The sequence below is a fragment of the Manis javanica genome, chromosome 6 (genome assembly GCF_040802235.1).
Source record: "Manis javanica isolate MJ-LG chromosome 6, MJ_LKY, whole genome shotgun sequence".
NCBI lineage: Eukaryota > Metazoa > Chordata > Mammalia > Pholidota > Manidae > Manis > Manis javanica.
This window is the reverse complement of record NC_133161.1, coordinates 42,995,670-43,022,012: the sequence shown is the minus strand read 5'-3', so window position 1 is coordinate 43,022,012 and position 26,343 is coordinate 42,995,670. Positions and strand designations below refer to the sequence as shown.

Here is a 26,343-nt window from a genome sequence, read left to right as displayed (position 1 = left end):
TAAAGACTCTTTTCTCATTTGGAAAGAACTTAAAAGTGAATGTAGCACATATGATCTGTTAAATGCAGAGAAAGTTTCTTTGTTTTGAAAGAGATTCTTTTTGGCAGACTTCAAGTAAATCATTGTCCTATTTACTTGCTGAGGGAAATGTTAAGACGATTTCTCCATTAAATTAGAATATAATATATTAAGAGCTTGAGTATTTTGAGAGCTGGTACAGAAAATTGAATTGCTTAAAAGTTTGGGGAATTTTTTTTCTTACACACTTTGAATCATGTCTTTGCTCTATTATTGTTTATAATTGCAAGGAACTTAACCTCATTTATTTCGGAGCTGAAACTAGAGGGTTTTATTTTATTTAAATTATTACACTTTACTCAGATGTAATGGAAATAGAGTAAAATGTCACCCAGGATAGTATTTCATCTAGTGGTATGACCTAGCTGACACTTAAATTGTTTTAACTGTGCTGGCATTCTGTGTCATCAGTATGCTAATTGTTTAAAATACATAGTGTTTTAGTGCTTTAGTCACTTCAAATTTCACTGAAGTAGAATTACTTAGAATTGGTGGAGAGGATGAGAAGAAATTAATATTTCTTAATGTAAAAAAAAACAAAGCTATCCTTTTATTTCTTTCTCCTTAGGAACCTTGGGTAATGTGGAACATGGGAACCAATATCAGATCAAACTGATATATGAACATAATCTTCAGAGAACAGCCTGCAATATGACTTATGGATCATTTGGTGGTGTAAAAGGTAATTTGCAATAATCATGAGTGTGCTATTGCAAGTACTAGGTTTAGAATATTTAGAGGATTATGTGGTGTGAATATATTTTATTGAAACTTTATATTGAATTGGCCAAGCAAAATAACAAAAAAAAGAAAACTGAACATTGGATGTGTTTGATTTTCATATAACCAGCATTTTTATATATAGAGACATTTTTAAAATTGCCTTTCCTTTAAATTTTGTCTCTTCTACATGGGCTGGCTGAAATCGAGCTTTTTCATGGATGAACTGTGTGCCTGCCACTCTCAGTGGAAGAGGGGGTTTGTCTCATTGATGAGGGTCCCTGCTGCACTGACTATAGGGAGGGCAAAGCCACAGACCCTTCTCCCCACCCACCTGACCTCCAGGGCCACTGCACAAAGTTGTGCAGTTTGTTTCTGCTCAAGGGCACCTGGACTGGGGGGCAAATGGAGACTGAAATGCAGACCTGCTTCTGCTTGTCAAGCCACATGCCCTGGCCTGGAATGAACCTCCCCAGGGGAACGCTGCCTTTTCTAAATTTCACAAGGCATTACCTTCACCAGGCACTGGCTCAGTGAGGCTGGGTTCCTCCCACATTGGGGTATATTTTTCTAATTAGCACAAGGGCTACCTGCAGCATGCACTGTAGTCCCAGAGCTTCCGGAGTTACCAGGGCAGGGGGCTTGCCTGTATACACTGTTGCTGCTGGCGTGGGAGGGTTTTTTTTCGTAACTTGACTCCTCTGACTTCATTGTGATAGGTTGATAGAGGAGCTGCTGGTGCCAGAGCAGGGACTGGAAGCCAGGGGGAGACACTTACCTGAGTGATTTTGTGTGTGTGTGTGTGTGTGGCACCTGCTGAACATGTGACTAGGAATTGTATAATATTTTAGCTGTTTTTGAACTCATGTTTTTATGAGTTTATTGTCTAACCCTTGCATTAAGAAGTAGATTACCTATGTTAGATTCTTCTGTAGTGACATGAAGAAGTGACCTGATATTGGAAGTATCCTTCATTCATGTGAGCTCAGTTTTTTCATACAGAAGGGAAAAAGCAAGGAATAGATGAATTTGAGCATACCAGTTAGTAGTCAGGAATATTTTGGGTGGTGATATACAGGTAGATATTTTGTATCAAAGTGATACAAAACAAAATACTTGACTGGATTACAGGGTTGCTTAATTTGAGTAACAGGAATGTTTGGTGAAGACTATGGGAGATGTCTAGAATAAGATGAAGAGAGGAGAGAAAGCTAAAATTTGATGAGAGGCTAACTTCTATCAGTGAAGTGTCTCTCTCAATATCAGTTGTTAGAACTGATTTTCCCTGTTCTTTAAAAAAATGTCTGACAATTGGGGGACCTAGGTCTCCTTTGTTTAATTAAGTATTTTCAATTGTCTTTCCCTTACTAAATCCCCAAAGGGCTAAATTGTATAAATCTGGAGTCCAAAAAATTATGATAAGAGAAAAAAATGCTTTGGCTAAATGAAAATAAGTTTTTAATTTTTTTTGGTTCCATCAAGACAAATTCTTTAGGTCACATATGAAAAGTTATATTTATTGCACCATACTTTTAATTTTATTATCAGATCAGGTTAACCCAATTAAAGTTTCAAATAAGTTAAATAAAAAAGTCTTGCTTTTGCATGACATTTTTTGCTGGATTTAATAATGGACTTCCCAAGTCATTATAGTTGCTACTAGTTTTGAAAAGAACAGAACACTCTGTACACATATGATACCCCTTTTAGTTCTTGAATTATAACTTACATTTAAAAAGTACCTTTTGAAAAAACAAGAGGCCATTCATGTTTTACTTTCCTATGGTTAAGCAGAATATTTCACAATTTGAAGCAGAGAACTGTTGAGTAGCAGAAGTAATTATTCCATTTTATGGGTTTGAAACACATAACATTATTGAGGTATCTGCAAGAAAACATGAAAAAATAGTGGGGTGGTATTTCAGTAAAAATTAGTCATTTTTGGGAGTTGACATGGGGAGTGAGGTGTTACTGCAAATGTGACAAGATTTCTTTTGGGGTTGATGAAATGTTCTAAAATTAGATTATAGTGGTGGTTGCACAGTTCTCAATGTACTAAAACCTATTGAGTTGTATACTTTAAAGGAGTGGTATGTAAATTACATCTCAGCAAAACTTTGTATTAGCCATGGGGTAAACTCTGATGCTAGAGATGATAGTACAGTCTATGCATTCTATCTTACTCATGGCCATGTGAAATGCTGGCTCAGTGAGGCAATACTCCTACAAAGCAGTTTGGCTATTAAGAACCATGAAAGTGTTCTTGGATGCTGATGTGTCACTTATGGGAATTTACACTAAGAAATGATCCAAAATGTGGAAAAGTCATACCAAGTTGCTGTATAGTTTTTTTTGTTTCACTTCATTTTTTAAAAATTGAAATATCATTGATATACAATCTTATATTGGTTTCAAATATACAACACAGTGGTTCAACAGTTACCCATGTTATTAAATCCTTGCCCCCTCTAGTGAAGTTACTATCTGTCAATATAGAAAGATGTTACAGAATCATTGACTATATTTTCCATGCTGTACTACTATCCTCATGACCAACTTATGATTGAGAATTTTTGTGTCCCTTTATCCTCATCCTTCCCAACCACCTACCCCAGCCTTCCCCCCATGGTATACACCAGTCAGTCACTTCTCAGTCTATAAGTCTACTGGTGTTTTGTTAATTCTGTTTTACTTTGTTTTTATATTCCATAAATAGAGTGAAATCATATGATATTTGTGTGTCTCCACCTGGCTATATACTTATTTCCTCCCTCTTTCTATCTTCCCTTCCTTCCTTTTATATGTACATATATGTATTTATTTGTAATATAGAAAAATTAGAAGTGATCTAAATGAGTAATAGAGAATGACTTTATTTTGATGTATAGATTCAGTGGGTTATTATGAAGGTATTAAGATTAAGTTTTGTTTATGGAAATGAACATCTTTGAACATAAATTACTGCCTACTCTTCTGATTATTTCCTTAGGATAGAATGTAGAAGTGGAGTTATTGAGTCAGAAGATCATAAAATACTTTTTTCTCAGTTTGAAAGCCCCTCTCCCCCCAACTCTGAAACACTACATAAATAAATTGTAAAAATACAGAACTCAGGAAGAAGAAAGTAAAAGTCATCCTGGTCAAAAGAAAGCCTACGCTTTCTTTAAGCCTGATGTTGCTAGGGTATGTCTAATGAGCAACTTTCTTGGGTAAGCGGGTCAGTCTGTTAAGCTGAAAACTTCCCTAGACTTAATCTGACTTTATAAGAGGGAACTTAAAAATCCTTGTCACCTGCCTTTCTCTGTATTTAAGGTGGCTTATTGTGGAAATGTTAAGTTGGGTAATTATGTCAGTAGTCTTCAAGAAAGGAATTAAGCAAAAGAAAGCCTGAAATAATTTTGAACAAATGTGTTTAAAATATGGGAAAACAGTTTATTTTGTATGTGCATCAGAATGAATTACCACAAGATGGCAGTCCTCTACAACCTTGGGTTTTAGTTGGGTCTGCCTTTGATTTAGGTATGGTAAAATATCACTAAAGGAGGATTTTGATCCCAAATAATACTTTGCCTTTTATTAAAAAGAACTTCTTTAAGTTGCAAAAAGTAATACAATGATTAAAAAAAATTATTTGTAATAGGTAACACCTCAGAATATAATGTAAAAATGCTCCCAACTGCGTTTCTCAAACTTTGATTTGCATTTGAATCATGTGATCATGATAAAAATGCCTGTTTTGATTCTGTAAGTCCAGGATTGGAGAGTTAATTTCTGACAGTATCCCAGGTAAGCCAGGTCACAGTGATCATGATAAAAATGCCTGTTTTGATTCTGTAAGTCCAGGATTGGAGAGTCAATTTCTGACAGTATCCCAGGTAAGCCAGGTCACAGAGATTTAGAAGTATGCTGCCAGCCTTCATCCACCAAGTGCTTTTTCTGTACCAGGCAGTGTTCTAAGCACCTTACAGGTCGAGTCACTTTAGATACACTTACTATATGGTAGAGGAAGGATTTTAACCCAGGCTCTCTGCTTCCAGAATGTTGTGGTGTTAACCATACTAGACTGCTTCCCTGTCTGGGCTGTAAGTAAACTTACCTTCTTCCTAACTCAGAAAAAAACTTTCCTTCCAGAAAGGATTATATCTTGGTTTGGCCAAAGTTAGTGCATAACTTTGGTTCTTCCTCGATTATGGAAAACATGTTGAGTAACTTCTGGGTCAGATATTTGCTTTTTCAATTTCATTTTCTTGGTTGGTGCTTTGGTTCATAAGAAAAGTCTACCCCCCAAATAATCAGAGGTTAAATGTGGGAGGGTAATCTATTATTTGAAATTAGCAAAATAATAATTACTGTTTTTATTTAACCATTTTTATTTGCTTGTTTGTTAAGAAAATCTTTCAAAAACACCATTGATGCATTTGCAATAACTCAAAGGTGCATTGATTCTATGTAGTAAGAAGGTTTGGTTTTACCTCAGGTTATGTTCAATGCATGTTAATGAGAACAAAGTGATGAAGAAATAGGAAATCTAGTTTAATGAATTAGTTGAAGAATATTTACCTAATATCTTTATTCAGACTATTCCCTACCATTCTAGAATTCAGATTAAAATTCTTTTTATATTTAGGGGAGAAATTACTGAAATGTGCAATATTAATGGCTGTGTTGGGATTTTTTTAGAGGGGGTATGGGAGATGTGTTTGAAATTGGAGATGATAAAACAGTTTCTTTGATTTAAACGTAAACTTTTTTGAGGGAACTTGTGACCCTGAGTTTTTATAAAAGTAGTAGTTTATCTTTGTTTTTTATACTATTGACAAGTTAATGCTTGCAAAAATTTGTGAGTGGCATAAGCATGGACAATCAAATTACAGTTTGGAAATATACTAAATCAATTTTGAAAAGGTGGATTTGAATAGATTTAAAAATATGTTACTAAAATTGGTGGAATTTATTTGTCTTGGTAATACGAACTTTACTTATTTTTGAAAAAAGGAACAAACGATATTTCTGCCAGATTTTCCTCTGCTTTTGTTTCATTGTGTCACAATAACTGCCAGGGGTTGTCGTCATGGTACTTTACCTGGTTAAGATAAGCTTGCCAATTCAGAATAGTGTTCTGAAAAGGACAACATTAGTATTGACTGACAGAAAGCCAGTAGTGGAATGAAGAAAGAATGTTACTGTTTTAAGGTCAACAACTGTATATACTTAGCTTGGTAAAATAAGATCTTTATATAGTCTATGTAATGTATCTTGCTACCATCAAGATATTTGAGCTAGAATTTTCCTTTACTCATAATATGACTTAGAGACTCTGTAGTTAGTTATATCCTCAATTACCCAAAATTTGTCCTATAGGGCTGGGCCAGGTTAATGAATGTGTAGGGAACCTTTCAAATGTCGGACAGGGACACTGGGAAGAAATAATAGATTTATTGGAGATACATGGGAACTTTCAGGGACTAGAGCAAGTCTGATGGTAGTCACCCTTGCATCATCTCTTTCTCTCTGTTTGTCCATCTATCCATCCATCTAGTCATCCCATGCACATTTACTGAGAGTCCTCTGAGTGCCCAGGTCCAGTAGTCATTTCTTGGAGTAGAAAAATGAATAAAAGATAGTTTATTTTCTCAACCAGCTCATGACCCAGGGAGCAATAAAGACTAAAATTAACTATATTATAGGTGGTAATAGAGATGGATATGTATAATTATGCTGGAGCTCTGAGAATGGAGCAGCTCACTTAAGCTGAAAGAGAGAGTGTGGTGTGTGTGTGTATGTGTGTGTGTGTGTGTGTGTGTGTGTGTGTGTGTGTGTGTGTGTGTGTGTGTGTATGTGTAGGGGAGTACATGAGGGCAGGGGAATGTGCTGTTACCTTTTTTTATTCCAGCTCTTCATTTTTATCCTGTTTAATCCAGAGATTAGTAACTCCAGTTTCCTATAAATGAGCAGTTTTATGGCTTTTAGTATAAACCTTTCATTGCCCATAGGCTGAGACATTCAAATTCCTTCTGGGGTAGTCTTTTTCTCTTGAGATTATTTTTCAGACTTTGGAGCACTTTAAAAGAATATTACTTTGCTATAAAAGATCTTGGTATTTTCAGACTACTAAATTGACTTTCTTACCTGTAGTTTAAAGCAAGGCAAAATTACCTCCATTAGCTTCAAGCTGACTTTAGTGGAGAAGGGTATAGTACTCTGTAGGTAGATAGAGTACTTTGACTGTTTATTGAGAATGACAAGTTTAAGGGAAGAGACAAGAAAATGAACTAACACAAGACATTAAGATATAAATGGAAAGACAAATTTACCACTAGGACGAAGAGTGGGAAGGGGTGGATTTCTGAGGCAGTATCAGTGAGTAATTAACCTCACAACAGTTATGTTTTTAGTCCTGGTGTACCATAGATATGTTAAATTTGGGGGCATGTCCCAAATTCTCTATAGATAGATTGAAACTTGAAATAATGTAGGGTCTGATTTTGTTTCCTCTCTTTCAATACTCCTCACACCAAAGTGCATTCTTTTGTAATAAAAGTGATCATGTTCACAAAGGAATATTTTAAACATATGGACCTGTAGAAAAGAGAAAATAAATGATTTAGCTCAATCTCCCAAACAATAACCACTGATAACATGTTAGTGTACAATATATTATAACCTAGAACATTCCAACATGGGCTAACCCAGAGTAATTTTACATTTCTGCAATTTATCTATCTCACCAGCAAAAGAGCACAGCTGTTGTAAAGATATGTTTATCATGTAAACGCTGGGATATCATGTATTCTGCAGCTGGGGATGCAGAATAACAGGTGTAAGCAAGTAATGGCAATAAATATGTTGAATAGTTGTACTTCTTAGAAAAGCTTTTACTTCAGATGAATGTATCTTGAAGTCAGTTGAAGAATTTACTAAGTAATGGTCCTCAATTTGCATCAGTTGAAAACATGATAATGTAGGGGGTGCACAGGGAATGCACTATAGCACAGAGAAGACAAGTAGTGACTCTTTAACATCTTACTATGCTGATGGACAGTGACTGTAATGGGGTATGTGGTAGGGACTTGATAATGGGGGGAATCTAGTAACCACAATATTGCTCATGTACTTGTATATTAATGATACAAAAAAAGATAAATGAAAGACATCAGATATTAAAAAAAGAAAACATGGATTTACTAGCAAACAAAAAACCCCGTATTACTTAGGTTTATCTGCAAATAATAAAAAGAACATGCTGTAGGATATTCCTAAATATATGGTGATGGATATATTTTACTTGTCAATTCTTACATGCCAAAGTAAACTTGCCTTTCCATTAAAGTGGCAAAAAATTTCATACGGTGATTTTAAGACTATGTACATTTATATTCTGGGAGAGCCCTCTTGAGCCACATGGTGGGTGTCCAATGGCAGCTCAGGATCTCTGGTAGCAGTGTCTGTGGGTAGGTGGGGAGTACCCTGTATCAGTACTCTGGGACGGATGGGGAGTACCCGTATGACTACTCTGGAGAAGTATGAAAGTGCTTCTGACACAATGCCCTCTGCTTGTTCTTGCTACCTTGCCTTTCAGTTATTTTTTTGTGTGTATATACTTGGAACATTGCTTGTAAATGACTTTTGTTTCACGAAATTTGAGATTTTGTGATGTGAAGTAGTTCCTGAGTCTCATTTTGGATCTTTTCCTTTTGCATCCTGTCCATATCACGTGGATCATCACTGATGGTTTGAGATTTGGTAGCTGACACCACCACTGTGCCTCACTTGTTAACAAATTGTCCCTCAATTATTATAATGTTGTATTGCATATGTGTGTATATAGTATATTGTTAGGGTTTTATTTTGGTTCTCATTTTGTTTTAGTTCTGCAGCTTCTCATTATCACCCTGTCATTGGTGCATGTTTTGTTTAATTCATATTAAATTGCTTGGTAGTGTGAAACGTCAGAGAGCTTTCTTCTGATTCTTGGTTTTGTTTTTTCTTCATCTCTTTTGCTTGTTATTGTCCCTTTTCCTTCTCTCCCTGCCCTTTTTCTGTAGTGTGTTTATGGATTTGCCAGGCCAATCTCTATCTCGCTCAAGCTTAGCCTGGCCAACTCCATCTGGACCAGTTTGCCTTTTCATGATGCTGGTGGATTTTCCTTGCCTTTGTTTCCACCCAATCAGAGATGTGTTTGTTTTTCTTTCTCATGCCCGGTTTTAAGGTCTGGATATCGCTGTGTCTCTGCCTGTCATTTGTCTGTGGAGGTGGTGGGGATGGAAAGGAGAGGCAGAGAGAGTGTCTGATTGTGGCAGCCTTACTGGATGATCCGGCCTCAGCCCTGTCTTCTGTGTATTGTTAAGTGTCTTGAATTGCCATTCACTCCCCCTTGATGGTCTCTAACTTGCTGTCTTGGAAGGTGAGGAGGATGTTCTCAGACTTTAGATCTTCCCTGTAATGACTTCCTCACCAGGATTCCTCAGACAGCCCTGTCGTTCCTTCCCGTTTGATTGTATCTCATCAGAATTCATTTCTATTCTCCCCTTTCCCTTTTCCTCCCTTTCCCTGTCTTTTCTTCTGGTCCCCTGTGTGCGTGTGAGGCTTCATTCTGCAGTTCCTTTTCTAACCTGTCTTACACTCCCCACAGTCATCATCATTACCTGGTATATTTAGCTTGGCTGCTGTTTTTATGGTCTATGGCCTTTACTGCTGTCTTTCTATTTGCAAAAAAATACCAACATGGTAAAATTTGTTTTTCTTGTCTGATAGAAAAGGAATGTGATAAAGGTAGAGCTTTTGTTATTCTGGGCATTTCCATTTCTCCAGGTGGTCCACATGTCCTCTGGACCTGTCTTTCTCTAAATTTGAAAGGTTTTCAGAATTTTGTTTATTTACAACCATGCCACCCCTCTTCCTTGCGTAGAGTCTGGAGTTAGCACCTTCACAAAATGCACTAAATCTACCCTAAAGATTCTTGGAAACATCTATGTTTCTTTATAGTCACCATTTTTCATAGATTATGGCATGAAGTCATGTTCTTTTCTTTGTTTCATTGCTGCTGGTATGTATTTACTGTTCTTTCTCATTTACTCATTTATTTGTTTAATCCACAATGTTACATTTTTGAAAGGGTTTTTGAAAATAGCCCTTGAACTGCCAGATTTGAAAAACGGATGTTCATCATAAAAATTCTTGTGGATTCAACAGTTCAGTTGTTTGGATGATTCTGGTATATTCTTAGGTAGACAGTCTTTTATTTTATTCCTATTATGTGAGCTATTTATTTAGTACAGATTAATTTCTTTGTACTTGATGTGACTGCCTTTTCCCCAGATTGTTCTTGGCTTTTAAATTGTGTATGTGTTTTAATGTGGTCAAACTGTTCCTTTCCTGTACAATTTATTCTATTTCTTCTACGCTTACAAAGTTCTCCCCCTTGCAATTTTCTTTGTTCTGTCTTCTGTAGCTTGATTTTCTAGCAGGAATTTTTATATCTGCTTATAAAGAAGACTGAATGGAAAGAGACCTAATATTTATTATGTCCTATATGTTGTGCTAATGCAGTTTACCTTGTAAAATAGGTAACTTAATTGCCCAGTTTGGGAAACAGAAGTTCAGAGAAGATAAAGGTCTTGCTGCAAATCATACCTGGACATAGTGAGGCTTTGAATCCAGAAGTATATGATTCCAAAGCCCATGTTCTTTCTAATACACTATCTCTTATTTAATTGCCTTGCTAGTAGGGAGAGGGTCTGTGTGAACTCAGAAAGAGGAAAGAGAAGGAGGCTTTTCCACAGGCTTAATGAAGGAAGAGACCATATCTTTTATTCACCACTGCATATCTAATGTGTCGCACAGTTTTTGGTACATAGTAGGTGCTAAATAAGCATATGTTGAGTGAATGAACCAAAACAGTCATGTGATTGCAGAACTGATGTTATATTTATCAGGCTTTCAAAATTATTTTTCAAAAACAAATGTTGGCCCAGTACCCTCATTCTGAACAACTTCTGAGTTTTGCTTTCTTGTTTAACAAACACATGGTAAACATCTAGTACAGTATGTGGCTATGGTAGTTATTGTCTTCCACAGTGGTAAAAGTGGAGGTGATTATTTGGACCTCCTGGATTCACCTTTACTCAAGTTGTTTCTCAATATGCTAGTGAGAGCTTTTATACAAGTCAACCTTATGAGTAGAAATAATAACTTTTCTCATTGACTCAGAGTTTCATTTCTATATACATTATTCATCCTTTTGTTAATAAGTTTCTCAGCATAAAAATGTGATATTCAGACTTGTTATGTATTTGTGATAATAATCACAAATCAAAAGTTTTTAGTTTTCAAAAATTATTTAAATACTTTAATATTTGGTATAAAAGAGATTTCTTCTCTTTAACCCTTTTATCTCTGTCCTCTCTGTGCCCTATGAAGGCTCATTGTCTTTGAACTCTTCCACTTCTTTTATTTTACTTTGATTTTTTTCAGTCAAATGGAACTTCAGAAAAATAGAATTTTTATCAAGAAAGTTGGGAGTCAAAGTATATACATAATATGGGCATGGTGTAGAATATAAAGGTCTGACAGCACAGTAGTCACAAATTTGTGACTGAGGTGGAAAGAAGATAATATATTTAAAAGGTTCAGTATGTTTGGGAATATAATTATCAGTAAAGGAAGCAAAAATATTTTACTAATAATATGTATGAGCATGGTGGAATATTTTTTTTTTTTTTTTTTTTTTTGAGAGGGCATCTCTCATATTTATTGATCAAATGGTTGTTAACAACAATAAAATTCAGTATAGGGGGGTCAATGCTCAATGTACAATCATTAATCCATCTCAAGCCTAATTCTCGTCAGTCTCCAATCTTCTGAAGCATAACGAACAAGTTCTTACATGGTGAACGAATTCTTACAGAGTGAATAAATTCTTACATGGTGAACAGTACAAGGGCATTCATCACAGAAACTTTCGGTTTTGATCATGCAATATGACCTATAAACCATCAGGTCAAATATGAATATTCATTTGATTTTTGTACTTGATTTATATGTTGATCCCACATTTCTCCTATTATTATTATTATTTTTATTTTTAATAAAATGCTGAAGTTGTAGGTAGATGCAAGATAAAGGTAGAAAACATAGTTTAGTGCTGTAAGAAGGCAAATATAGATGATCAGATGATCAGGTGTGTGCCTATGGACTAAGTATTAATCCAGGCTAGACAAGGGCAGCAAGATATCCACGGATGCAGAAGATTTCTCTCAAAGCAGGGGGGGTGAGGTTCTGAGCCTCACCTCTGTTGATCCCCAAATTCTCACCTGATGGCCCCCCTGCGACTGTGCCTGTCTTAGGTTGTTCCTCCCTTGAGGAATCTTACCCATCTCTGGCTAACCAGTCATCTTCCGGGGCCATACAGGGAAATGTAAAGTTGGTAAGTGAGAGAGAAGCCATATTGTTTGCAAAGGTTAGCTTTTTACTTCTTTGCAGATTTATGCCCTGTGGCTTCTATGCCCAGCACTTGTCTCGAGGTATCTTTACCACCTGGAGGAATTATGATACTCGGTAAATTCGATATGAGGCACGAATTCTATTTAAGGTTTGTAATTAGGAAGGAAGAAGAAAAGCTATAGATGTAGCATATGAAGGAAACTTGGGAGGATTGATTATTTCTTTGACATATCTTCTTGTATAGTACCTTAAGTATGTATAGGTTTTAAACTACTAACTAATTTGCACACACATATTAACATAATAGGAATACGGTGACATAAACAAAGCAAATCTATAATTACCAGCCATCTCCAGTGAAGCCAAGAAAACCATTTAGGCACCCTAGGCATTTGTGAAAAGTTATCTATGATATGATGGATATTTTCCAACTGTACTTGAACCATCAGACAAATTAAAGCAGCCCATTTCTGGGATCTGTTCACATCCCATATGTTCTTTTAACCATAGATAGTCTATAGTCATGAGATTTTGGGGTGCTACAACTTGCACCCCTCCCAACCCCTGGTTGAGTTCCAACAGTACAGATCCAGTCAAATTCGTTGTCTCACTGTATGCACATGCCAGCCTAGACATCTCCCTCCTCCTTCTTATGGCAAGTCCAGGAGACGGTGGGCTGGATGCAGCCACAACCGCAGCATCGTCCGGATCCCTGTGGAGGCTTTTTGATGATCATCCCCCGGCACGAGTCCTCCAGAGAGTGCTGATGCCGGAAGCTCCTCCTCATATCGTATCTTAGTTCATTTTCTGGGTATCCAAGCTAGGCCTTGATCTTCTGCGTAGAAACAAACAGACCCTTTGCCCACACTTTGACATGCCCTCTATACCACTGTGCAGAACTCATTGGAGGTCAGCACACAGTAACTGCTTTTTTTTTTTTTTTTTTAATTAAGAGAAAGGAATATTATCAGAAAAGAGTACCTCCATAGCTGATCATCTGACACCCTTTAAGTGATCAACATTAAGGATATTTAAAGCATGCGTTGATCTTTGATTTACCAATAGTTTTATCCTGTTAAGGAGTAATCCCCCTTTTCTTTCTTTCTTTCTTTTTTTTTTTAAATTTTTAATCTACACTTACCTGAAGAATACTATGTTTACTATGCTCTCCCCTATATCAGGTCCCCCCTAACAACCACATTATGGTTACTGTCCATCAGCTTAGCAAAATGTGGTAGAGTCACTACTTGTCCTCTCTGTGTTGTGCAGCCCACCCTCCCCTTTCTCCCTCCCCCCCATGCATGCTAATCTTAATACCCCCCTTCTTCTTCCCCCCCCTTATCCCTCCCTGCCCACCCATCCTCCCCAGTTCCTTTCCCTTTGGTACCTGTTAGTCCATTTTTGGGTTCTGTAATTCTGCTGCTGTTTTGTTCCGTCAGTTTTTCCTTTGTTCCTATACTCCTCAGATGAGTGAAATCATTTGGTATTTCTCTTTCTCCGCTTGGCTTATTTCACTGAGCATAATACTCTCCAGCTCCATCCATGTTGCTGCAAATGGTTGGATTTTTCCACTTCTTATGGCTGAGTAGTATTCCATTGTGTATATGTACCACATCTTCTTTATCCATTCATCTACAGATGGACATTTAGGTTGCTTCATGGTGGAATATTTTTTAAATGAAATGAATAAAATGAAAAAATTAGTCATCATAAAATAACTTCTATAAGTTTATTTGGGATCAAATTGTCACATAACTAAAAATTCATGAATTCTTTGGACTGAAAAGCCTGCCAAAGAAAATAATGAAGTGAAGAATGTCATGTCACCTTTTGCCTCATTTTGAGGCAACCCTAGATAATCAGGTCCTCAGTCTGCAAATAACCTCTAATCGTCTCTAAACTGAAGCCTTTTTCCTTCTGCCAAGGGACTGTATTAGTGGTCACATGCGGTTGCTGAGAGGCTGTGGTTCCCAAAGCTGTCTGGGTTCTTTGATTGCCATCCAGGGAGTGAACTGATAGGCTCAGCTGGAGTGAATGAACAGACAGAATGCAGCCTTGCTTTTCTGTGTAGGGATGTTGGTGCTAATAAAAGATTAATGCTGTTTTCTTACACGGAATCAGCAAATAAGGTTTTGATAACCCTTGTCTCACCAGTGAATCATATGGCCCCTGTTGTCAAATAGATATGGTTGAAATGCTAGAGAATAATGTCAGAGGAGAATCCCAGTTGTATGCTGGCTCTTGTTACTTGCCTAGGCATTATAGTTGTAGGTGTTTTATAATGTTGGGGAATTTCCCTCATTTGTTTTTAAGATCCTTTATGGATCCACAGTGAGAACTCAGAAGATCAAGGGAATAATAGGATTGATTCTCATCCTGTGCCGGATTTTCTCATATATATGGTATTCATTTATAAAATCTCTGGTCCAAGACCCATAAAACAATGTTACTTTCAAATAGCGTCTTCCTGTGTACTATGCTGTATAAAACCTTTAGTTCCTGGGGAAGGTTATAAAGAGGGTTCCCTGTAGTCTGCAAATTCATTTTTTACATGATCATTTAAAGTTGTTACTTTTCCTGAAAGGTGAATTCTGATTCCTTCTATACATATGCTATAGAAATTTGGTGGTTAAATGCCTCCTTGCCTACTATGGCTAAGAGAGGGAAAGGCTAAAAAGAATATTTGAAGTTTCTTGGTGTTGTTTAAAGAAAATAATAATTTCTTTCATGGTGGCTGAATGCCAAGCTGGAAAAGTGTTTTGGTAATGTCTGTGGTCAGAATGGCTTTGATAAAAGGATGGTTAAATATGGTAGTCTTGATAGGATTTGACAACCAGTTTCGATCTATATATATGTTTCATTATGGTCCACTTCTTAATAGTGGAATAAATATTTTACTCAAGTGAGAAGGAAAATGATTACCATAAAACTACTTTATTCAAATGACACTGATATAAGTGGTTCCAGTAGTTTCAGAAATTCATCTACAAAATACATTGCCATGGGAAATGAACAGTCTCCCTTTCCCCCCAAGTTTCTTGCATTAGGTTAATTGAGTAACCCTTTTCCATTCTACATGGAGACTCTTGCTGGCAGATATAAATTCTAAAACACAAGGTAGAGCTATATGTTAATGATTAATAAGAAAAGCAAATATATATATATATATATGTGAAAGAAATTTTAAGTAGATTATCTTTTTGATGGACATTTGGGTGGTTTCTAGTTTTTGACTAATGTGAATAAAAGTGCTATGAACATTCTTATGTAATTATTTATATGCATGGGACAAAAATAAGAGTCATACAAATGTAGGATGGTTTTTTTTTGTTATATTGCTAAAAAGTTTTTCCAGTCCTTTTCACTACGGTAAGATTTTAAGACACTTAAGAATATCAAAAGTAGAGTACTAATAATAGTAGGTATGCTTTATGTGGAAGAATGGTATCATATGTGTTTACCTCTTAAACCTAAAAGATATAAAATTTACACCTTCAGTATTTCATACAGTACATAATTTAAGTCACTTCTGGCTGATTTAGAGTGCCAGAAATGATTAAGCATGGCATATTAGAATAAATCCATATTAGATTAATATTTGAACTATATTTCTAAGTTAAGAATAAGCAGGGTTTTAAAAACCAAGTATCCTTACATTGAAATTGGTAAGAGCCTTTTAAAACTGTATTTCTAGATCTTTGCTAAAATAAGACAGTACTATTTAATATGGAAACAATAACTGAGAAGTATTCCTAAATCTAATTTGGAAAGTTATATTCATGATTTTAGAGAACTGTGAACATAGAATGTGTGAGTGGAAAATTAAGATTTCATATGGCTTTTTGCAGGCTGGTTGATTAAGTCCTATATAGTTCATTGTCCTAAAGATGAAATTTGTACACGGTTTTGGAAGGCAGGAGTTGTATATTAAAAGTGCTTGTTTCCAAGGTAGTACAAACTGGTTTTAACAATCTGTCATCTTTCATTTACCAAAGGAAATATGTAAAAAGAAAAGGAAAATGTTCAGCGGGAACAAAATGTTGCGATGATGAAAAGCTTCAAGGAAAGACTACTAAAAAGAAACTTGCTTTTTTCCTCAACAATCTGAATTCATTTTGCTTTCATTATATATCTAGCCTGAAGGCAAAGTATGCTGAGTATTATAACAAAGAGGGTGTTATAAGGAGGGCTTTAAAAAAATAATAAAGTATAACATATGTGTGAACCATGCAACTTTATAACAGGAAACTTTATAATAAGGGAGGGACTGTGCTTAGCCTTTCCACAATTTTGGAAGAATGAATTTTATTAGGTGTTAGACAAAGAAATTATCAACTGACTTTTATGCTGTAAGGTTGAAAGATTTGTTATGACCATTTCTAGACTTTAGCAGTGGTTTTATTGTGGGTCCTGATATATTAGGAACAGTGCCTAGCTCTATTAATATGTCTACTGTTGCTAGTTCTCTTAAGGAATATGATGTTTAACTTTTACCTTTCAGTGAAAGATTATTCAAAATCCTGTTATTCTGTGGTTTTTCTCAGCAGTATTAGACTGTTCTTGAATTGATCAACACATAATATAATTTGGGAACCCAATCAATGGTTCTTTTCTTTTTGAAAGATGGTGACAAATTCTTTTGAAACTTGGGAAATTGGCTCCATCATTCATCCCTTACTCTTTATTTGCTTCTCTTGCCTGACTTCCTAAAACCGTATTGTTTTGATGTCATGTGTAGAATAGATTATCTGTTGGGGAATCAGTGTGGATTAATTATATTGGGATAAATATAAGCTTGACAAATGATATAGGTTATTAGGCATTGGGCCTAAAAAGTTTTTCAGTTAATGAGGACACTAAAATTAGGGACCTCTAATATGCCAGAACCATATTTCTTGTAAATTTTCCCTAGTTTTGAAATTAACTGGCAATAGGCAGTTTTTCTAGTTCTTAAAGGCTAATATATTATGGTAGAGTTTTAGGATTTATACAGTGCTTATTATAGAATAGTTGAGCTCTTCGTGTTTATCACAGTTACTGAACTGAGCTAGAAGTGTAGAAGTAAGTCTTTTACCTTTTGGCTTTCCAATAATCTATTTAAAAAATATTATACTTACTCATTCTCCTCTTCTTCCTCTCCTACTTAAAAACGATTATACGTCTTGCACATTTTTGTACTATTAAATAAAGATGTCAAAATTTAATGATACCTTTTAATATGGTTCAAGAAACTGCAGGGTTGTTAGAAAATCAGGGGTAAAGTTCCTAGGCTTAGGAGAGAGATGTTAGAAGTATGTTAACTAGATATATCATTACATCTTTAAAAATCGACTATTTACTTTAAACCCTGCAAGATCACAGAAGCACTCAAAATAACTTTTAACCGTGTATGTAATAATACGATAAAACAAAAAGTCAAAGCTTATGAAGGATCAGTCCCTCTCACTCCCCCTCTCTCCAGTGATTCATTTCTGCCTTTATTTTTTCTGATGGTTACCTCCTTATCTCTAAATAATATGGTTACACCCCTATTTTGGATTAATCATATTTAGATTTTGTCTATTGATGTACCACAGTGATAAAGGTTTTGATTAATGAAGCATCCTTTCTTTTATCCTTCTATTTATCACTATTCTCATATAAAAAGTCAGTCAAGCTGCTGACTTTTGCACTTAGAACAGGAAACTTAAATTTCTATTTCTTGTTCTTTCAGCTTTCAACTGCTTGATTCCACATTTTGTGAAACTGGGCAGATGAGCCATTTTATCTTTTACCTTTGTTTCCCCCTCCCTTAAGTCAACTTCTGTCAACTCTACCTTTATTCTTTGTCAAGGGTAACAATATTTACATACTAGTCTGTGATTATAACTATATCTCCCATAACTTCATAGAGATGATTCTAAAAGTCAATGCATACTCTGAATTATGTAAATATTTTTCAATGTAGTTTACCAGGATTGTATTTCCTTCTTTATTGAGTACAATGTCCCGTGTTACTCAAAGGAAAATGTTCCTAGTGGATTCTTTTTTTTTTTCAAAGTACTTTTCTCTACATAGCCTTACAGTTGCTGAAGGTTTTCTGTGCTTTCAATAATCCTACTGAAACTGTCAATTCCTTTTTATTTCTGGAGGCCTTCCTGTCATCCCGGAGGTATGGGATTTTTTTCCTCCTAATTTTTTACTTCTTGAATTACCTCATTTTGTTCTTTGTTTTTCTTGGGATTTTCTTATTGCAGGCTTTCCTCAAATGTCTGGTTATCAGTTTTTATTTGAAGATGAATCTATAAAATGGCTAAGTACTGTGAAAGTGGATTGGGCTTTTGACTAGCTGGCTACCTTTAAAGTGTGAAGGCAGGGAGCTAGCTTAAATAAGGGACCTCTGAATATCAGAATGAAAAGAAAGTCATATAGTTACAGGAGCTAGCATCTATATTAGTCACTATAGCACTTCTCAGACAGGTCAATATTTTTTAGAGAGAAGGACCCTTCTCTCCCCCTACCCTTTTGTTTTCTTTTTTGTTTTGTGGTTGAGGGCAATAAATAGCTGGCAGATAATGTATGACAAATGTAAAGAGGGAAGGAAAGTGGACATTTGACTATCTGGCTATGCTTGGCTACCTACCTGTCTGTCTAATCTTGCTTTCTGTCAAAGCATTTTTATTAAGATATGACACGCACCATACAATTCACCTATTTAAAGAACATAATTCATTGGTTTTTAGTATGCTTACAGAGTTGTGTAGCCATCACCACATTAATTCTAGAACATTTTTACCACTCCAAAATAAACCCCTTGCTCACTAAAATGGTTCTGAGACTTATTTCCAGTGTGTATTTGTGTGTGTGTAGGGGGGGTTTCATACATACCAGCAATTCTCCAGATACCAGCTGGGTGTTCTGCAACTCAACTCAGTTCTGGCACTATCTACCCAGAGATGTCACCTGTTGAGAGTTTGGTCCTACAAAACTCTCCCATCCCCCATTTCAGATACCAATCACAAGCCCAGGTTGTTACCTGTGATTCTGACTGATTGGCTATAAATCAGAGGTTCGCCTCTTTGGGTTTAATTAATGTGCTAGAGTAGCTCACAGAACTAAGAGAAACAATTTACTTATTAGATCACTGGCTTATTATAAAAGGATATACGTCAGAAACAGCCAGATGGAAGGGCAAAGTATGGGAAAAGGGCGAAGAGCTTCAATGCCCTCTCCAGGTGTATCACTTTCCCTATATCTCCATGTGTTCATCAACCCAGAAGCTTGCTGAACCCTGTCTTTTGGGTTTTTAGAGAAGCTTCATTAGCTATGACTGATTAAACCATTGGTGACTGGCGACTGAGTCAACCTCTAGCCCCTGTCCATTCTGTGGAATTCAGGGTGTGGTGCTGAAAGCTCCTATGGTCTAATCACATGGTTGGTTCTTCCAGCAGTCAGCCTCCATCTTTAGGTGAGGTCCAAAGGATACCTCATTAACATAACAGGAGACATCTATATTGTTCTCAACAATATAGGATGTTCTGAGGTTTTTGGGAGCTGTGAGTCAGGAACTGTGAATGAAGACCAAATATATGCTAAAGTGACCAAACACATGTTTCTTATAAATTACAATATTGCATCCATTAACAGTTACATCCCATTTCCATCCAAGCTCCCCAGTCCTAGGCAACAACTAATCTATTTTCTGTCTCTATAGGCATTTTCATATTCTGGACATTTCATGTAAATGTAACCATACAATATGATGTATTTTCTGATGGCTTTCTTTCACTTAGCATAATGTTTCCAAGGTTTATTTATGCTGTAGCATGTGTCAGTATTTCATTCCCTGTTCATTGCAGAATACTGTTCCACTGTATGAATAGACCACATTATATTTATCTATTTATCAGTTGATGGACATTACTTTATTTCTACTTTATTGTTATTTGGAATAATGCTATTATGAACATTCATATACAAATTTTTATGTGGGCATAAGTTTTCATTTCTCTTGGGTATGTACTTAGCAGTGGAACTTGCTGGGTATTAGGGTAACTCTATGTTTAACCTTTTGAGAAACTGCCAAACTGTCTGCTGTACTGATTTTCATTCCTACCAGCAATGCACAAGGATTCCATTCAAGGATGAGGTTGTTCACATACTTGCCAACACTTGTTATTGTTCATCTTTTTGGTTATAGCCACCATGGTGGGTGGGTGGTGGTATCTCATTGTAGTTTTGATTTGCATTTCTCTGATGGCTAATAATGTTGAACATCTTTTCATGGATTATTTGCTACTCATTTATATTTAACAGTCAAGCAATGAAGGCTGACTATAGACTGTATGTCCCTGGGGGCAGGGGCCAGGGCTTGCCAACCGGAGGGCTCCATTTTAGGAAATCTAGGGGACTACCTGGCTGTTTTACTGGGGACTCATATTTTATCTGTAGCTGTAGGTCCTTTCTCCTGAGGTAATTTTCTTTCTCTAGGGTTTTTTTTTTTAACTCTTGTCTGGGGAGAATGAGCCTAGTCCCATGTATTCTGGAACTGGCTGGGAAAGGGAGTTTGAGTATTGACTAACCAGGATGTAGACTGTTTCTTCATCCATGTGTTTTCAAGAGCTTGCCCTATTCCTGTGTTATTCTATGCCTAATGTCCTGCTAATCTGGAGTCCCTTGTTTAGTTCAGCTTCTTCAGAGATTATATATTGTTTCCTGTGAAGGTTTGGGTATCTGTTACTTACATAGACTTTTAAATAGCACGCTTGTCTTCAGATCCCACCTCACCCCACTTTCTGTGGTACCTGGTGCTTTTATTTCCTGAGCCTTTTCATAACTTTATGGGGTGAATAAATACATTCCTCTTTAGGCATTTAGACTTGACCTTGCTCTGCTCTTCTGTGTTGATTACCTTTGTTCCGTTCACTTTCCATCCTCACAGAGTGCAGTTAGGCTCACCACAGGTCTTCTGATTTCTTTGAAGGAGTTTATGTCTGTTTATTTTATTCCTTGTTGTTTGGGGTGATTTTTATTTTTAAAGACAAAAGAGTCTTTAGTTCACTATCTTGAAATTGGAAGTCATACTTCTTCTTTTGATGTAATGCTTCTATAAATATTGGGAAGAAGCCTGTCCTCAGAGTCACTTGTCAGGTACAAGAAGATGTGAATGGGTGTCTCCACAGGCTCTTAATTTCTTTCCTGAGTGAAATAATAATAAAGGGGGTCATAATGGTTGCCAGGTCATGATTACTGAAGCTTGGCTCTAAGACCTGGGCAGAAAGCTTGGTTGTCTGCCCCCAGAGTTGAGTGAGTTATTTCACCTGTGGGACCCAGTGAATGTTCAGACAGTTGAGTAATCCCACCTTCAGCCACCATGGCTGGCAGCAGGACAAGTAATATCTGAGTACTTGGCATGATAATTAACAGAGAATATAAGAGAAATGTAAATGTTTGCAGGACTTTGTCTCTTAGTTTCCTACAGTTTCCTTTTTATTGCTATCAATAAGATTAGTTTTTCTCAGAGAATGGGGGGCATTCTTAATTTTGGCAGGTGTGAGGATTACTATCATTCTGACATGGTTTCTGTAGGGAGAGGAGATGAACACAGTGTACTACAAGAGCATTTAACCCAATGTTTGTTAGAGACACTAACAATCCCGGGTTCTAATTTTCTATTTCTGATTAGGAAGCCTGGTTCTATCTTATAATAGCATATAAGTCATTTCACCTGGCTCTTCCACTAAATTTCATCCATAATTTAACATATTTGAGTACAGAGTATCTGAGATACTGTTTGTAAAACAGTCAGTCCTGTGCTTGGTTCCATCTACCAACTGTCAGCCCCCAGTTTAGCAAGCCCAGTGGAAAATGAGAGTCTCTCCTAATAATTCTAACCAACAAACAGACCTGCCAAGGACTTTAAATGGCTCAACTTGGATCATATGCTCATTCTTGAGCCCATCACTAATGTCACAGAATGGTATACTCTTATGGGTAAGGTCTTGGTTAAGTTCTTAGCTCTCAGATAAGTGGTGGATTTTGGTACGTAGTTAGTCCTATTTGGATCACACAGAATTTGTGAACAGATCCTGGCTCACCAAACCTGTATGTTTGCTATACAGAGAAAAGATAAATCTCTAGAATAGTGGTTCTCAAACTTTAGTGTCCACCAGAATTGCCTGGAAGGCTTATGGAAACACAGGTTGTGGGGCTGCACTCTCAGAGTTTCTGCCTCAGTAGGACTGGGGTGGCACCCTATAATTCGTATTTCTAACTAGTTCTCACGTGATGTTGATATTGCTGGTCTGAGAAACCACACTTTGAGAACCACTGCTTTTTTTTTTTGAGAGGGCATCTCTCATATTTATTGATCAAATGGTTGTTAACAACAATAAAATTCTGTATAGGGGAGTCAATGCTCAATGCACAATCATTAATCCACCCCCAGCCTAATTCTTGTCAGTCTCCAATCTGCTGAAGCATAATGAACAAGTTCTTACATGATGAACAAATTCTTACATAGTGAATAAGTTCTTACATGGTGAACAGTACAAGGGCAGTCATCACAAAAACTTTCGGTTTTGATCACTCATTATGAACTAAAAACAATCTGGTCAAATATGAATATTCGTTTGATTTTTATACTTGATTATATGTGAATCCCACATTTCTCCTTTTATTATTATTATTATTATTATTTTTTAATAAAATGCTGAAGTGGTAGGTAGATGTAAGATAAAGGTAGAAAATTCTGTTTAGTGTTGTAAGAGAGCAAATGTAGATGATCAGGTGTGTGCCTGTAGATTATGTGAGAACCACTGCTTTTGAACAGTGTTCTTAAACTTCAGTGTGCAAATAATTTTCTGGGAGGTTTTGCTGAAAGTGGTGCTTCTAGGGCCAAAATTCAGATTTGGAAGTTTAGGGTAGAGCCTAAGAATCTGCATTTTTTTTTTTTTTTTTTTTTTTTTTTTTTTTTTTTTTGAGAGGGCATCTCTCATATTTATTGATCAAATGGTTGTTAACAACAATAAAATTCAGTATAGGGGGGTCAATGCTCAATGTACAATCATTAATCCATCTCAAGCCTAATTCTCGTCAGTCTCCAATCTTCTGAAGCATAACGAACAAGTTCTTACATGGTGAACGAATTCTTACAGAGTGAATAAATTCTTACATGGTGAACAGTACAAGGGCATTCATCACAGAAACTTTCGGTTTTGATCATGCAATATGACCTATAAACCATCAGGTCAAATATGAATATTCATTTGATTTTTGTACTTGATTTATATGTTGATCCCACATTTCTCCTATTATTATTATTATTTTTATTTTTAATAAGATGCTGAAGTGGTAGGTAGATGCAAGATAAAGGTAGAAAACATAGTTTAGTGCTGTAAGAAGGCAAATGTAGATGATCAGATGATCAGGTGTGTGCCTATGGACTAAGTATTGATCCAGGCTAGACAAGGGCAGCAAGACATCCACGGATGCAGAAGATTTCTCTCAAAGCAGGGGGGGTGAGGTTCTGAGCCTCACCTCTGTTGATCCCCAAATTCTCACCTGATGGCCCCCCTGCGACTGTGCCTGTCTTAGGTTGTTCCTCCCTTGAGGAATCTTACCCGTCTCTGGCTAACCAGTCATCTTCCGGGGCCATACAGGGAAATGTAAAGTTGGTAAGTGAGAGAGAAGCCATATTGTTTGCAAAGGTTAGCTTTTTACTTCTTTGCAGATTTATGCCCTGTGGCTTCTATGCCCAGCACTTGTCTCGAGGTATCTTTACCACCTGGAGGAATTATGATACTCGGTAAATTCGATATGAGGCACGAATTTTATTTAAGGTTTGTAATTAGGAAGGAAGAAGAAAAGCTATAGATGTAGCATATGAAGGAAACTTGGGAGGATTGATTATTTCTTTGACATATCTTCTTGTATAGTACCTTAAGTATGTATAGGTTTTAAACTACTAACTAATTTGCACACACATATTAACATAATAGGAATACGGTGACATAAACAAAGCAAATCTATAATTACCAGCCATCTCCAGTGAAGCCAAGAAAACCATTTAGGCACCCTAGGCATTTGTGAAAAGTTATCTATGATATGATGGATATTGTCCAACTGTACTTGAACCATCAGACAAATTAAAGCAGCCCATTTCTGGGATCTGTTCACATCCCATATGTTCTTTTAACCATAGATAGTCTATAGTCATGAGATTTTGGGGTGCTACAACTTGCACCCCTCCCAACTCCTGGTTGAGTTCCAACAGTACAGATCCAGTCAAATTCGTTGTCTCACTGTATGCACATGCCAGCCTAGACATCTCCCTCCTCCTTCTTATGGCAAGTCCAGGAGACGGTGGGCTGGATGCAGCCACAACCGCAGCATCGTCCGGATCCCTGTGGAGGCTTTTTGATGATCATCCCCCGGCACGAGTCCTCCAGAGAGTGCTGATGCCGGAAGCTCCTCCTCATATCGTATCTTATTTCATTTTCTGGGTATCCAAGCTAGGCCTTGATCTTCTGCGTAGAAACAAACAGACCCTTTGCCCACACTTTGACATGCCCTCTATACCACTGTGCAGAACTCATTGGAGGTCAGCACACAGTAACTGCTTTTTTTTTTTTTTTTTTAATTAAGAGAAAGGAATATTATCAGAAAAGAGTACCTCCATAGCTGATCATCTGACACCCTTTAAGTGATCAACATTAAGGATATTTAAAGCATGCGTTGATCTTTGATTTACCAATAGTTTTATCCTGTTAACGAGTAATCCCCTTTTCTTTCTTTCTTTCTTTCTTTTTTTTTTTTTTTTTTTAATTTTTAATCTACCCTTACATGAAGAATACTATGTTTACTATGCTCTCCCCTATATCAGGTCCCCCCTAACAACCCCATTACGGTTACTGTCCATCAGCTTAGCAAAATGTGGTAGAGTCACTACTTGTCCTCTCTGTGTTGTGCAGCCCACCCTCCCCTTTCTCCCTCCCCCCCATGCATGCTAATCTTAATACCCCCCTTCTTCTTCCCCCCCCTTATCCCTCCCTGCCCACCCATCCTCCCCAGTTCCTTTCCCTTTGGTACCTGTTAGTCCATTTTTGGGTTCTGTAATTCTGCTGCTGTTTTGTTCCTTCAGTTTTTCCTTTGTTCCTATACTCCTCAGATGAGTGACATCATTTGGTATTTCTCTTTCTCCGCTTGGCTTATTTCACTGAGCATAATACTCTCCAGCTCCATCCATGTTGCTGCAAATGGTTGGATTTTTCCACTTCTTATGGCTGAGTAGTATTCCATTGTGTATATGTACCACATCTTCTTTATCCATTCATCTACAGATGGACATTTAGGTTGCTTCCAATTCTTGGCTATTGTAAATAGTGCTGCGATAAACATAGGAGTGCATCTGTCTTTCTCAAACTTGGTTGCTGCGTTCTTAGGGTAAATTCCTAGGAGTGGAATTCCTGGGTCAAATGGTAGGTCTGTTTTGAGCATTTTGATGCACCTCCATACTGCTTTCCACAATGGTTGAACTAATTTACATTCCCACCAGCAGTGTAGGAGGGTTCCCCTTTCTCCACAGCCTCGCCAACATTTGTTGTTGTTTGTCTTTTGGATGGCAGCTATCCTTACTGGTGTGAGGTGATACCTCATTGTAGTTTTAATTTGCATTTCTCTGATAATTAGCGATGTGGAGCATCTTTTCATGTGTCTCTTGGCCATCTGTATTTCTTTTTTGGAGAACTGTCTGTTCAGTTCCTCTGCCCATTTTTTAATTGGGTTATTTGTTTTTTGTTTGTTGAGGCATGTGAGCTCTTTATATATTCTGGACGTCAAGCCTTTATCAGATCTGTCATTTTCAAATATATTCTCCCATACTGTAGGGTTCCTTTTTGTTCTATTGATGGTGTCTTTCGCTGTACAGAAGCTTTTCAGCTTAATGTAGTCCCACTTGCTCATTTTTGCTGTTGTTTTCCTTGCCCGGGGAGATATGTTCAAGAAGAGATCACTCATGTTTATGTCTAAGAGGTTTTTGCCTATGTTTTTTTCCAAGAGTTTAATGGTTTCGTGACTTACATTCAGGTCTTTGATCCATTTTGAGTTTACCTTTGTATATGGGGT

General features: G+C 36.8%; 1 protein-coding gene across 6 annotated transcripts in view; it reads left to right on the top strand.

Annotated features, from left to right (window-relative positions):
* The window catches only part of BBS9 (Bardet-Biedl syndrome 9), a 479,017-nt gene that overhangs the window by 31,588 nt on the left and 421,086 nt on the right, over window positions 1–26,343 (top strand). For all 6 annotated transcript variants that reach the window (XM_073238618.1, XM_073238620.1, XM_036990555.2 and 3 more), the window contains one exon: window positions 647–760. In XM_073238618.1, the coding sequence (XP_073094719.1) occupies window positions 647–760 (114 nt within the window). The remainder of the gene's footprint in view (window positions 1–646; window positions 761–26,343) is intronic.